At 33.5% G+C, this 15,615-nt stretch overlaps 1 protein-coding gene across 1 annotated transcript; it reads left to right on the forward strand.

Moving 5' to 3' along the window:
* The first annotated feature begins 4,056 nt into the window (after positions 1–4,056).
* Positions 4,057–5,803, forward strand: LOC114405373 (UPF0481 protein At3g47200-like). The gene has a single exon (XM_028367946.1). It carries the CDS (start codon positions 4,212–4,214, stop codon positions 5,589–5,591), a length of 1,380 nt encoding a protein of 459 aa, XP_028223747.1. The 5' UTR covers positions 4,057–4,211; the 3' UTR covers positions 5,592–5,803.
* The last annotated feature ends 9,812 nt before the right edge of the window (positions 5,804–15,615 follow it).

The following is a 15,615-nucleotide window of genomic DNA, read 5'->3' on the forward strand; positions in this document are numbered from 1 at the left end:
CATTGCATTTTGCAGGAAGATGTTGAGATACAGTAGAGAATGTTGTTGTTCCCAAACCATAAGCCATAACAAACATTATAAGAGCCAAAACTTTCTTGTGCCCCATTTTATCTTGAATCTGTATGCAATTTTCTTTTCAGTGTTTTGAAGTGTTGATCAACCACACACGGCATAACATTGCTTATATACTTAATATTAAATTTTAGAATAACTCTAAATCCTTTATATGGTAAACATTAAATGTATTATTAAATAAAAATTAATTATTCCAACATTTAATACCTATATATATAAATAAAAATTAATTACTTATATAGTAAACATTAAATGTATTATTAAATAAAAATTAATTATTCCAACATTTAATACCTATATATAAATAAAACTTAATTATCATAAAATTTAATATTTATCTCTCCCCGGCCATCAACAGATACATGCATACATGAAAAAATTTATTAGTTTCATTAATTTGATTTGGTGATGCTTATTTTATTAATATTTAAAAAGATGATTTATAGAAAAGTTTGATGTATGTTAACATAATATTAATTTAGTCAAATATTTGTAGCATATTAATTTCAAATATTATTTAAAATACTAATATGGTCAACTATTAATTTCAAATATCAATTTATTCAAAATATTACTTAATTCAGTTGATCATTTTTTTAAATATTATTTTGGTCAAATATTAAATTTGAAATATTAATTTTGTTGGAGACTGATTCAAATTTATGTTAAATTGGTATTAAATTGTATCTTAATTATATATTGTGTTCAAATACACGAATTTGACTTAATAATTGTCACGATGCCTAGGAGTAGGGGTGGGAATATAGGCCTGATGAATTTTTGAGTTGACCTATAGTCTATCAAAGACTTTTATTTTGATTTTGACCTTTTTAAAAGCCTAGTCTGACCTGATAGCCTCTTTAAAAGCCTTCTTCACATTAAATCTATGGAGTAGTAGGAACATAATAAGAAAGTTAAAGGAAAAGAAAACTTTAACAAGAATAGGAAAACCAATGAAAATGATGATGAATATAAAAGGGCAGATAATGTGTAATTAAAGTCTTAATTGATTTAAGGAATGAAAGTTATGGAGGAGTAATGTGTAATCAAAGTTTGTTAGTTTAAAAAAAAAATTAATTGTACCCAAAAAATAATATAAGTATATATATATATATATATAGGCCGGCCTATCATACTTATAAAACTTTTTAATAAGTCTAAGTCTGATCTATTTGATTTAACAGACTTTTACAAAAAGTCTGAGTCTAACCTTTTAATTAAATAGATCAGTTCAGGTCAGGCTTTATGTAGGTCAGGTTATAGGTCCCTATAAATCAGTCTGACCTATTCCCACCCCTACCTAGGGGTAAGAGACATAAAAAAACTTACAAATGAGTGCCGTGCCGTAACGGTGAGTGCTACGGAGAAGGTCGCCGTGAGTTGCTATGAGAAAGTGAGGAAAGGGTTTAATTTGTTCTCTAATAGAATGTAAGAGTGTTTGCATGTGGGAGTGGAAAATGGAAATATCAATTCAGTATTGTGCAAAAAAAATTCTCTAATAGAACAGTTTTGTGTTTTAATTTATGGAAACGTTTTTTTATATATATATTTAAGTATACAATGGTTTATAACTGTTGTATTAAAAAATAAATAATAAAAAACCGGTGCCTATTCGATATAGAGAATGGTTTTAATATTTTATCTAAAATTTTAAATATTTTTTTCACCTAAGCCAATAATATATTAAACCATTGTATATTGTTGCCTAATGTAATTGCTACCACCGAAATAGACGTTGCCGTAGCCCAAAAATATTGGAATGAGTTGCAAGGCAAAAACACCAAAAAGGGTCACTTTTACATTTTATTTACCAAATAGGGGTTGTTTTGTAATTATTTACCTAGGGGGTCTATTTTTTTATTACAAAGCGCCCCCAGGAAGGCGCTTTCATGGAGCACGCGACACGTGGCACAGCGCGGCGCACGAGGCAGCAGCAGGGTAGCGCCCCTGACACGGGCGCGTCTGGTAGCGCCCTGCCGCTGGGCGCGACTGGTAGTGCCCTGCCGCTGGGCGCGACTGGTAGTGCCCCTGACGCGGGCACGACCCAGGCGCCTATGTATTTTTTAAATATATTTTAATAAATTAAGCTGATTAACGATTAAATAATTTAATAAAATATTTGACATGTACATAATAAATAAATAGTTATCACTTAAGGTTTATAGAATACTTATGTCAACATTTAAAATTGATCACAAAAATTAAAATTGTTGATTTTTTAAAAGTAAAAAATAAAATATCTCCATTAAAAAATAATGGGACTAAAAGTACAAATATAAGAGAATAGAGGAACAAAAATTGTATTTTAACAAAATTAAACATTTAAATTAAAAAAAAAATACACGCCCCCCTTCCCAGTTCCGTTGAGTCTGGGAGAAAATGTATTTTTTTAGTGGGTCTAAATCTAATTTCTTTTTTTTTTAATATTAAGAGACGTTTAAACTAAACCAACGTACTGAATCAATGTTTTACTATCAATTCAATGAGTCATCTGTCATATGCTATAAAGTTCCAAAAGATCATAACTTTTTTATTTTTTTTTAAGAAACAAAAGATCATAACCTGGAAATTTCATATTTTATAAAGTTATAAAATTCATATTATACCATAGAAAACTTAATTAAATGACAATTTAATTGAGTTTCGTCGTAAATTAGAAAACTTAATTAAATGACAAAATTTTTTTAAATTATTTAATCGTTAATCAGCTTAATTTATTAAAATATATTTAAAAAATACGTGTCTGGGTCGTGCCCGCGTCAGGGGCACTACCAGTCGCGCCCACGCGCTGGGCACTACCAGTCGCGCCCAGCAGCAGGGCGCTACCAGACGCGCCCGCGTCAGGGGCGCTACCCTGCTGTTGTCTCGTGCGCCGCGCTGTGCCACGTGTCGCGTGCTCCATGGAAGCGCCTTCCTGGGGGACGCTTTGTAATAAAAAAACAGACCCCCCAGGTAAATAATTGCAAAACAGCCCCTATTTGGTAAATAAAATGTAAAAGTGACCCTTTTTGGTGTTTTTGCCTGAGTTGCAAGCACCTGACATCTTTACAATATTTAAATATTGACATAATTAATACCAAAAGTTGTTTATACCGTACTGTCTTATTCTTTAGTCACTTACCAAGCAAAGGAAAATGCTTAATTTTATAAATTAAAGTATTTTGATAACTTTTCAAGCACTTATATAGCACTGCGTACTAAGCTTGCACCGGTTTGTAACATGATTTATTGTGCCTTAATAACATTTTGCCATTCTTTTTGAGTTAGCTTTCCCTTCTCTAGAGCAGAGCTATATATGACTAATGTCCACCTCTGAGTCATACATCTAAGTCCTCTATCTTCCTATATATATCTTCTTCCTTATCCTTTTTTCTTTCCTATAGCTCAGTAATAATGCATTCTTCTACACATGCAATGATGTACATTTTAGGTACAGTACCCTACCGTGTTGTTTTTGCTGGAGATATGCTTTAGGCACATTAAGGTAAGTTGTCCCCACAAAAAATTCATTTTTTTTCCTAATGTAACATATGCATGTGTATAGTTATAAATTACCTTCATAATTTAGTTAAAACTAAAATGTATAATATAAGTGTTGCTCCCTCTAAGTTATATATGTGAGTATTATTCCCACTGATAATTGAAAATATTTGGATTCATAACTCAATGAATTCAATTACAACACTGGTTAGGTAGTCGACAGAACATCAAATACCTATTCGATCTTTTAAGAGACAGATAATCACACTTACTATTTATTAAATAATCATGGGGTTAAGTTTCCCAACCCTGATTAGAGGGTGTATTACCTAGATGGTAATTAGCATGTTCAGACCCAAGAGTCCAAGGCCTAACAGAGTTAGTATAAAAAAGATAGGACCCCAAGTAAAAATGATTGTTTATGGAATACACATTTATTATCATATCTATTTGGCTAGATTGAATTCTTACTTGAGTGTTGTCTTTTGCAGGTATCCCTTTTTGAACCACACCATTCTAAGAGTGAAAAAGGAAGAGAAGCAACGAGGACCCTTCGGCACAAGGAGTAGTGTCCAGTCAGATTGTGTGACAGGAACATTTTAAGGGGAGAAGACAATGGATAAAAGATCAGAAAGGCTTGCACAACTAGGAGAAGAATGCAAAGTATTGAAAGGGATCTTCAAACTCAACAACCCAAAATACAAAGGGTTGACATACATATGCGGAAAAACCAAAACTTTGCCAAGTATTTTTCTCCTAGGATGCTATCAATTGGTCCCATCCACCATGGCAAGGAGAATCTCAGGCTAGGAGAGCATTACAAGCTTATTTGGACAGCAATGTATTTGAAGGAAAGCAAACAAAACCCTGAAGATCTATGTCAAAAAATTGAACTACACATTGAAGAAGTGAAGGGTTTTTACACTAAGGAAGCAATTGGAGACTACAATGACAACGACCTCGTGTGGATGTTGTTTGTGGACGGATGTTCTGTCCTTCAAATCATGCAAAAATTGGACGCAGTGCATCCAAAAAAACTGAGGATTAAATTTGACCAGCAAGAGCATGTGATCATGGATTTGCATTTATTGGAGAACCAAGTTCCATACAAAGTTCTCGAGCTTTTGAGCAACAATGATGAGGCCATGTTACTGCACTCCATGTTCAACCTCGGATTTGATGGCTTTCTAAGTTATATTGTCTATGATTCCTTAATCCCATTCAATGATAGTGAATCTTGGGCAAAAATCTTCGAAAAGCTTCTCTCAGACGAAGATCTACCACAAGCGAAGCGCAAACCAAATCATGTACTTGATTTTGTGCGCTTAATGTTCTTGAAAATTGATTATAAAGATCTTATGGTGAACAAGAGTAAGCAAGAGAATGAAATCCCAAAAAAAGGTGATGGTGAACATAAGATAGATGTCAAAGGTCGTCATAGTTCATGGCTAACATATAAAAACATAAGGGAACTCAAAGCAGCTGGAATTCAAGTGCGAAAGAATGAGACACTATGCTTGAATAATGTCTCTTTTGTCTCCAAGTGGTTTTCTGGAGAGTTGACACTTCCTTGGTTTCATGTTGATGAGTTGTTCTTTTACATCTACTTAAACATGATAGCATACGAGAAGTGCCCAGATTTTCATTATAACTACGATATATGCTCCTACTTGGCCTTCTTAGACACTCTTGTTGATGATGCAAATGATCTGAAGGAGCTGAGATTGGCAGGGGTGTGTCAAAACACGCTTGGGAGTGATGAAGAAGTGGCCAAACTCTTGAATTCTATAGGGACTGAATTGGCCAGCAAAGAATTCTGCTTGCTCAGCACTGGAATGATGGCTTATAATGAGAAATACACTCGAGTCAGAGATGAAATTAAAAAGCATTGTAATACCAAGTGGAAAACATGGATGGCTCAAGTTTATAACACACATTTCAGCAATCCTTGGTCTATATGTGCCTTCTTGGCTGCAGCACTAGCACTTGTGCTCACTGCTATCCAAACTTGGCTGGCCTTTCTCTCCAATAATTGACCTTAATTTGTGGGAATATCATTCAAGATTGCAATTGTGTGAGCTTATATTGATTGTGTTCTCTAGGATATTTATTCTTGTGATTGTGTGTAACTTTTCAAAAGGGAGCAGATCCTTTCATCATTTTCTTAATTTCGCATGATTTGTAATGTTCATCCACTCAAGAACTATTAATATTCTCCTTTCTTTTTTCTTTTTCATTTTAATTTGAAGTCCCCCCTCAGTATTTTTGCACAAATGGTGGCACCCCCCATAGTGGTTGCTTTGTTAAAGGACCTCATTATTCTTCATTTTATTCGTTTGCAAATTTACTAAGAAAAAAAATTACGAAACTCTTGAAAAGTAGATAATTTGTTTGAACATTGGAATCTGAACAATTGTATCAAGGTGTTGAGTTTCCTTTGCACCAAAATTTCCAATTGACAAGACTGAACATGATAAACTTGTCTTTTGCAACCTCTGTTCCTTATTCCATGAAGGCAGAGCTGTTGTAGAGGATTCACACATTTCTTGTGTTTACAACTTTTTGAATATACCTACATGCCTTGGTCAATGTTAATGTCACCAATATTTTGAAAAGATTATGGATGTTGTGATTATCACTTGATGATGACTCGACTCACTTTTATTTCTCATGGTTTAGAGCTTTAATTAACTTTCTAAAACTGTTTAACACTGGATCTAGTTGCATACCAGTTTGAGATTTGATATGATCTTGTCCTAGAATAATGTGTTCAACATGAATTAACAGAAGACAATGGTTCCTCTACGAGACTATGACTACAAAAATTTATTTCTTCCTTTGTAATTTATTGAATTAAAAATCCCTCAGTCATTTTACCAATTATGAAGTCATGGCACTATGATGCACATGTCTATAAGGTAATTTATTCAATATTCATCAAACAACTAAATTGTAGTGAATTTTGAATAGTTTGTTTCTTCCCATGCATATTAATATCAGTGGAAGTGTAGAATTACATCAAATGTCACATAAGAGAATCCATTTCCACACATGATATCATTGGTAAAGGTTCTTCTATTGGTGAATTTGAAATTCCAACATTTTCTTCATAATTTAATGATATTTTTTGTGTTTTCTCTTCTTAATAACTCTGAAACAGCACGGTTTTATTTTATTTTTAAAAATATATATATATATAAAAAAAATAATAACCACCCCCTTTAGTTTTGTAACCACCCGAAACCTCCCTTATCTCAAAACCCCCGTTAGTTTATAACCAACCGAAACCTCCCTTAGCTCAAAACCCCCAAGCGAACCCCTCTACTTCCAAATTTTCTCTTCTTTTTTTTTTTTCAATAACCCACCCCCATCTCTCAAATCCTATTTCTTCTTTTCAAGTTTTCATCTCTCAACCTTTCATTCATCTTCTTTCATTATTTCAAAATTTATCAAGTTTATTGCATCTTTGTGTCATTCCCAAGTACAAGAATGTGATTGAAGAAAAAGGAAACCCCACTCATTTCCTTTAAATTTCTATTTGATCTCTTTAAGGTAAAAATTTATTGTGAGTTCTTGATTGATTGTCGTTTGCTACAACGAATAGATAATGTAGTCTATGAGTCAATTTCTCATAGTATATTTATATTTGTCGTTTGTTACAACAAAGAGATAATGTAGCCCGAGTCAATTTCTCATAGTATATATTTTCCGTTTGCTACAACGAAGAGATAATGTAGACTATGAGTTAATTACTCAAAGTATATTTATATTTTCTGTTCACTGCAACGAAGAAATAATGCAGCTTACGAGCTAAATGCCGTAGTTATATAATTACCGTTCACGACAACGAAGAGATAATGTGGTCTATGTACACATAGTGGAATGAAAGTTTGATTATAAAGTTATTATTCTTGAATACATGTTTATATGTAGTTCTAAAATTTTTCAAGAGAGTACATAATAGTTTCTAAAAATAAGTTGTATTTATTTTTCTTTATTTAATGTTATTTAAATTCTTTTTGGATGTTAAGGCTCATGCGATGTTGTGCTCTCCTTCTTATCAGCTTTCTATTTTATGCTCTCACTAAGTCTTTGGGACTTATCCCCTTATTTTATTTTATCTTGTCAGATACACAAATAGTGAAGTAGTTGACTTTCTAGGATTTGTTGACTTATTCAGGAATTTGATTATCTTTTGGTAGACCTCTATTGCACCTGATGGATAGTCTTTTTTTGTGACTCTAATATAATGTAGCTATAGGGATAAGGGTATTAACAGATTTAGAGAGAATTCATTTATTTTGAAATTTAAATTATCCTCTCATACAGATACGTTGATGATATACTTATAATGTTTTGGTACACTTTGATTATTAGTATTTATGATCAACATTGTTATTAGCTGATATTTTGAACAATATGTCAAAGATTTGTGTTGAAACTTGAGGCTTTGATATTTAATTATTGGATTGAGTTATATATACGTCTAAATATATTATATGTTTTTTTACAAATTATTTAATATAAATTAGGCTAATCAGACTAAGAAAATCATAATGTATGCACCAATGCTAGTTGCGGGATGAGTCGTGACAGACTCACTGTTAACAACAACAGCTCTCGAAAGGTCATGGCATCATAGAAATAGAACAATATCAACGTAAACTTAGACAATATCGACCGGTGGGTTTTGTTTTAACTTTCAGCAATATGTACGCTTCCTTCCTTTTTTCTGTACATGATTTGACTAAATACTATCTGCAATATATTGAGTAGTGTGTAGAATGGATTCAGTACAATTTCTAGCTATCCATCAGCATGACAGTGCAGATGAAGTATTTTACTCATTATATAATGTTTTGAATAGTGAAAGTACTTTAAAGTAAAAAAAAAACATAATCTTATCTAAAACACTTCAAGAAAAATAAAATAAACATATTTTATAATAACTTAAACAAAGAAATAAAAATTAAAAGGACAAAAATGAAAAAATTGCTAAATTGTAGGGACAAATGCTGCTGTGAAAATATGGGGAATCAAACCTTACCAGAATTTGAGACTTTTCTTAGACAGTGGTTACCAGTTACTCTATATGTCTTTCCTTTTTGTTACAGTCATCTAATTTATTCTAAATCACGATGGCGACCATTTTGAGTTGCTTGCACCTGTTTTGATGGAAGGTAAAATGTCTGCAAGCATTAGCAGAGCAAGTTGTTCTGTTCCACTATTTTTATGCTATTAATTCTTTGAGAGTTATTGAAGGAGAGTGTTAGAAAGAGTGTCCCTAGCATTCATCATCTTGTAGATTAGAGCAAATGCTTCAAAATACAACTTTGGTGAGTTTGACTGTTCATAAGCATTCATAGGCAAGTTAAAATCAATAACCCACTCTTCAAAATATTGGCACTGCACTAAAATAGACGTCATATATTTTTTAATCTGACTTGCTGTTATCATGGCTGCGATTTGGGATTGAAATGTAGGACACTACTCACCATCATGTTTTGACTAGATGGTGTGGATTAAAGGGCAAGTTAGCTCTCATAGATGTGTATTCCGACCATTGTTTCTAATAAAATGTTGTTAGAATGTTAAATATCTTTAATTTTTTTAACTTATAATTGTATGTTTTAATTTGAGAAAAAATGTAGGAAAGAAACAAAATAACAGAGAAGAACGTGAGTTTTATTTAGAACAATGGGACACCTTTTTTATTGAATGAGTCTCATATTTAAATACATTCAAATAACTAAATAAAAGATCATACTTCATTATTTTGGAAAATGTGACTGCCTATTGATAATTCAAAAACAAAATCAGAAACTAATTTAAAATTTGAAGCTGACTTATTCACTAAGTGCACAATAACTAATTCAAATTAAAAATTAAAACTACCTTAACAGTATCTAAGGCATGTTCAACAACACTTTTCCTTGTCTTGGAGGTTGTAAACTCTTATCTTCTTTAGAAATTCAACTTGTTAATTTACATTGTTGAAAAACAATTGCTTCCTTCACATGTGACTGAGCCTTGGCATTTTCAGCTTTCAGGTTCTTAGCCAGGGACTTTAAACACTTCTCATTATGCTCAATTCTTTTATTTTTCTTCCTCTTCTTGTTTGTATGCTCTTGTGCAATAGTTGTAAATTTTTCTTTAGTTGAACTACTTTGGAACTTTGGGGCTGCTCTTTTAGAATTTTATTTTTTTTAGCTTTCTGCCTTTTGTGAAACAATTAAGTGATATTCTCTTTTATTGAAAAAACAATTTGTTTCACCTCCAATGGATTTAAAGCAAAACTTTTTTCTCTCATTTTTACTTTGAGAGTATCATTGTCTTCTGCATCTTTAATCAAACAAATTTTCTTTTCAAACAACATTTTATAACCTTTCTCAACTCATTGTCCAACACTCGACAAATTTTGACCAATTTCAGAAACATACAACACATCATAAATGAATTTTGTACCTTTGTTGGTTGAGATTGTTGTAGTTCCCTTTTCATTCACAGTGATGAACTTGCCATCTCCAACTCGAACCTTCAATGTGCTTATATTGCTCGGTTCCTTGAATAAATCCTTATTGTTTGTCATGTGGTTAGTACAACCACTGTCAATAAGTCAATTTTGACTTGATTCAATATTAGAAAAACATGTAGTAGCAAACAAGTACTCCTCCTCCGGATCAGTAGCCTTGCAGCTTCATTGTGTGGTTGATTCCTATTTTTGTAAATAATAGCTTCATGCCTCATTTGATTACACTCACTGCACTTAGCATCGGGTCTTTTCCAACATATGAATGGAGGATGTCCTTTATTTTTGCAATATTGGCAAGGTGGATAAGATTTCTTCCAATTTCCTTCTGCATTGGTTGATGTTGAACTTGATCACGTTCCATCAAAGTTCTTGTTTTTCTTATATTTGATCGCATTTTGGTGCTTGGCTGGTAAAGCTCCTTCAACTATTGATTCTTTCCTCATTAATCTTCTCTAATCCTAGGCTTGCAAGGCATGTATCACCTCTGTCAACGAGAACTTGGACAGATCCTTTGTAATCTATTTTTTCAACAATTCTGGAATTTGCAAATGTAATGCCTAACAATCTTACCTTATCGGTGATGCCAAGCAATTTGTTCGAGTACCCTTAATTATCTTGGATTATTTCATCTTTTACACCTCAAATTCCCTCCTCAGATTTAGCACTTACATGTCACGAACATGCTTATCCCCTTCATACTCTTCCTTTAAATAATCCCAAATTTCTTTGGGTGACTTAAGAGTCATGATCCTAGTGAAGATCGTATGAGAAACACCGACAAATAAGTATGTCTTTGCCTTTCCCTTCTTGGTTTTTGTCTCCTTATGATGCTTTATTTGGGCCATGTTGGGATTTTCAAGCAGCGAAGACACTTCATAATCCTCTTCCACAACAACCCACAAATCAAAAGACTTCATTTTCATCTTTCAAAGGTCATAACTCTCTCCATCAAAGACTGGAGGAGTAATTTGCGAGAAACTAGATTCAACATCCATTTCACAAGTCCCTTGAGAAGAGAGCTATGATACCAATTGTTGGTTTTAATTTGAGAAAAAAAGTAGGAGAGAAAGAAAAATAATAAACAAGAACATGAGTTTTATTTGGAACAGCTGGCACACTTTTTTATTCAATAAGCCTCATATTTAAATACATTTAAATAACTGAATAAAAGATCATATTCCATTATTTTAGGAACTACTACTCCGGAATGATAATTAAAAAAACAAAACCAGAAACTAATTTAAAATTTGAAATTGACTTATTCACTAACAGCACAATAATTAATTCAAATTAAAAATCAAAACTGTCTTAACATCTAAGGCACATTTAACAACAATAATTTAGTTTTAAAGATACATATTCTAGTAACATTATAACAAATATTAAAAAATACATTAAGCATGGAACAATATAATATTTAAACAAAAAGAAAAACAAAAATATGTAAATATATAATAACAATATTCTAATAACATTATAACAAATAAACAAAGGTGTATATAATATGCAGGTTCAATATTTAAACAAAATATAGTATTTATGGATATTATATATAGAGAGTGAATCTAATGTGATTAGGTGTATGGTTTAAGGCTAAGATTAACCAATAAAGATTTTACTGTTCAAAATACTACTTTAATCTACTATAGAGGATTTGCACTCGCTCTAGTCTATGGTGTATTATATAGAAAGATTGGAATTCAATGCAGTTGTGGAATATTGATGGGAGAGAAAATAGGTTACGAGTTCCAAGCAACAACTTGTGGGAAACGGTACTAAGGGCCCAGTCTAGAAATTTTGAAGCCATGCAAAGGTCATTCATCTAGTTCAAAGTTCAATTATTATCATCAACTCACAAAAGTATTCAAACCTCGATCCCTCAGGTGGAAAGATTCTAAGCCTCTTGACTAAACTATCAATCCTTTGACTAGTCTAACCAAGTGACTTGCTTTAAGAACAAGAGTTAAAAGATGACTAACAAGTCTTGCTCCATCCCTAGACACAAAATCCATTAGATGTTCTTCTCCATTTTAAGTTCAAAAGTATTTTTCAATGACAATTCAAACCACAACATCAAGCAAAAGGTGATCAAGTCAAACCAAGCATTAAGCATAAAAGAGAACATTTAATAATGAAAAATAAACAGATTAATAATTACAATGTCTAAATAAAGATGGATTTAGTTACATCAACTCCCAAAATGGATTAAACTGATTACATAACTACAAGAAGAAGAAGAAGAAGAATTAAGACAAAATGGTGCGCAAAACGATGAGAGTTGGTAGGGAAGCCATAGAGAACAAGAGCTTTCCAGCCCTCAAAATGCTCTTGATAGCTCCCCAAACCCAAAACTGATGAATCCCCCTTCATTTAGCCTTGTATTCTTTTGTTTCAGCCTCATTTATGCCACCTTAATAGTCTCAGCTTAGCCTCGGATATTTCACGCTTAGGCTCGTGGGTACAATAACAAAATGAGATTTCTGATGTTTCCAAGCTTGGCCTCACATTTCCCAAGCTTAGCCTCAAGTGGAAAAAGCAAAATAAGTGAAAATTGGCCTTCAAAACTTGCTTCCAAAGGTGTGTGGCTTGATCTTCCAAATTCTAATTTTCCAAAATCTTCGATTCTTCTTCTTTTCCTACAATTAAACATTAAAAAACTAATAAATTTCTAATGGATTAAAACACTAAACATATATCTAATTATTAGTGAAATTAGCATGAAACTAAACCAAACAAACTTTTAAGTTAGGAAAATGTAAGAAAATGCCTAGATAAATAAGTATATTAGGCATTTATCAACTCTGCTCAACAAAATGATCTAGAACCCTTTAAAATTATCTGAGTTTTACTTTGATAAAACTCATTAATTTTATCTTAGGAAAAATATGTTTTAATTTCTATACTTTTGGTCAAACATACATGATGAAGGACTCTGTGTTTTTATATCAATGAATTTGATCCTTAAACTATAAAAAAAAAGTTAATTTAGTCTATCTTCACCATGAGGTCCCATTAAGTATATATACCAGTCAAAGTCAATCTCACAAACCACAAGCTCATAAACATTTGATATACGTATCTCACTCACATCTCCATTCTATTTTCCACGAAGATGGCCCCTCCTAAACAATTGAATCAATCAATTCACAATTCCTGTGTAAAATTGAGTTTTTCAATGTCCATTGAAATTACTCTAACTGGGAAAGTTGACAATGAAATTCCATATATCTATGTTGGGAACAACATATTGCCCATTAATATGCAAAGCTTACCCTTGAAAATTTTGGCATATATTTAATCAATACTATATTAGATCAAACTACATGAGGGTGTGTGTGGTTTGTATTTCGGAGAGAGAATAATGGCAACAAGAGTTTTGAGGGTTGAATACTATTGGCCAACTTTGAGGACAGACTACTCAAATTTTGTGAAGAAATGCCTCCAATGCCAAAGACATGGAAATCTAATACATTGGTCGGTCGAAGAGTTGCATCCAATGGTTTCCTCTTAGTTGTCGCTATTTGGGGAATGAACATTCTTGGGCTCTTTCCCACGACTCCAGGGCAAAGAAAATTTCTGCTAGTAACAATTGATTATTTCACGAAATGGGTTGAGGTTGAACCACTGGCAAACATCATAGCCTATGCCATCCAAAAGTTCTTTTGGAAGAACATCATTACATGTTTTGAAATTCTAAATACGTTGGTCACAAACAATGGCCTATAGTTCATAGACTGAAAGCTCAACAAGTTCTTGAGTTTTCTTGGGATCAAGCATTGGGTAATGTTGGTGGAGCACCCTTAGGCCAATGGACAAGCCAAGGCAGCTAACAAGGTAATTCTGGAAGAGTTGAATAAGTTGGATGGAGCCAAGGGAAGATGGGCCAAAGAGCTTACGAAGGTCCTATGAGCATATAGGTGCACCCCACAATCTATAACCCATGAGACTCCTTTCCAGCTTACCTATGGGACAGACATGATGTTGTCGATCAAGGTAGGAGAAGTCTCTCTCCGAAGACACTACTTCATTGAGGATGAAAGCAATGAAGCACTATGGATAGATGTGGACATGATTAAATAAGTGTAAGAAGATGCAATCATCATGACTGAAGCCTGCAAGCAATGTAAGACCCGACGCTTCAACTCTAAACTAGCCCCTCATCTGTTTGAAGAAGGGGACTTAGCTTGGAGAACATGCAACGAAGCCCAGAAGGTCCCATCGGATGAGAAGTTGACGGCCAACTAGGAAGGGCCCTTCAGAGTCCAGCACAACTTGAAGAATGAAGCTTAGAAGTTAGAAGAACTATTCGGTAAGGTCATCCCGAAGACTTGGAACTCTATGCATTTGAAATCCTATTATAGTTAGGTGTATCTTTATAATGAGTGTCGTACTCTTTTTCCTACCTCGATTTTTTATCCCTATAAAAATGTGAAAGGATTTTTACTGAGGAGGTTTTAACGAAGCGCACTCCAAAAACCAACTATTAATAAAAATATTATCATCTCTTATCTTTGACTACAAGTTAGCATATCCAGACTCACTAATATATAGTTCCTTTCTGAGTACTCTTCTCGGCTAAGGTTGAACTCGAAGACTCGCCAATAGTTCTTTCTTAAGTACCCTCATCGGCTAAGATTGAACTCAAAGATTCACTAACGGTTCCCTCTTGAGTACCATCTTCGGCTAAGGTTGAACTAGAAGACTCACTAACGTTTTCCTCCTAAGTATCCCCCTCAGCTAAGATTGAACTCGAAGACTCACTAACGGTTCCCTCCTTCCCGAGTACCCCTCTTGGCTAAGGTTCAACTTGAGGACTCACTAACAATTCTCTCCTGAGTACCCTCCTTAACTAAGGTTGAACTAGAAGAATCACTAATAGTTCCCTCCTGAGTACCCCCCCCCCCCCTTGGCTAAGGTTGAACTCAAAGACTCACTAATAGTTCCTTCCCAAGTAACCCCCTTCGGCTAAGGTTGAACTTGAAGACTCTCTAATAGTTCCCTCCCAAGTACCCCCCTCAACTAAGGTTGAACTTCGACAAATTATTTACAGCTACCTCCCGAGTACTCCCCTCGGACGAGGTTGAACTTGAAATTTTATTAAAGTTATACGGCTTATGTTAAAATTCCGTATGGTTTGGTTAAAAAGTAAACTTACACTTATGTCATTTACTTTTATAATTTTACCGTCGAATACATTATTTGGCCGAATACAAAGATAAGTGAGCTACTATCAATAACATTAAAATAATAATGAGTCAGCCAATACTTGGAAAAGAAATTCATTCATATAAGCTGTAGACCAACAATGGAGATTGCAAAAAAGCAAAAAGAAAAGCTACACAAAAAGTTGTACAAATAAAACTAAGAGCTTATTCCCTAGGTTGTGTGTGGTCTTCATCCTCTGCATCGACATCTTTAGTGTGAAAGTCCTCTACCAGGGTCATCGGCCTCTCTAGGGTAAAGGCAACGTCTTCCGAGATGTCATCTATCAGCACCAGCTTCCCATCATAGACATCTTTATTGATGTC

Source organism: Glycine soja, chromosome 3, assembly GCF_004193775.1.
Source record: "Glycine soja cultivar W05 chromosome 3, ASM419377v2, whole genome shotgun sequence".
Lineage (NCBI taxonomy): Eukaryota > Viridiplantae > Streptophyta > Magnoliopsida > Fabales > Fabaceae > Glycine > Glycine soja.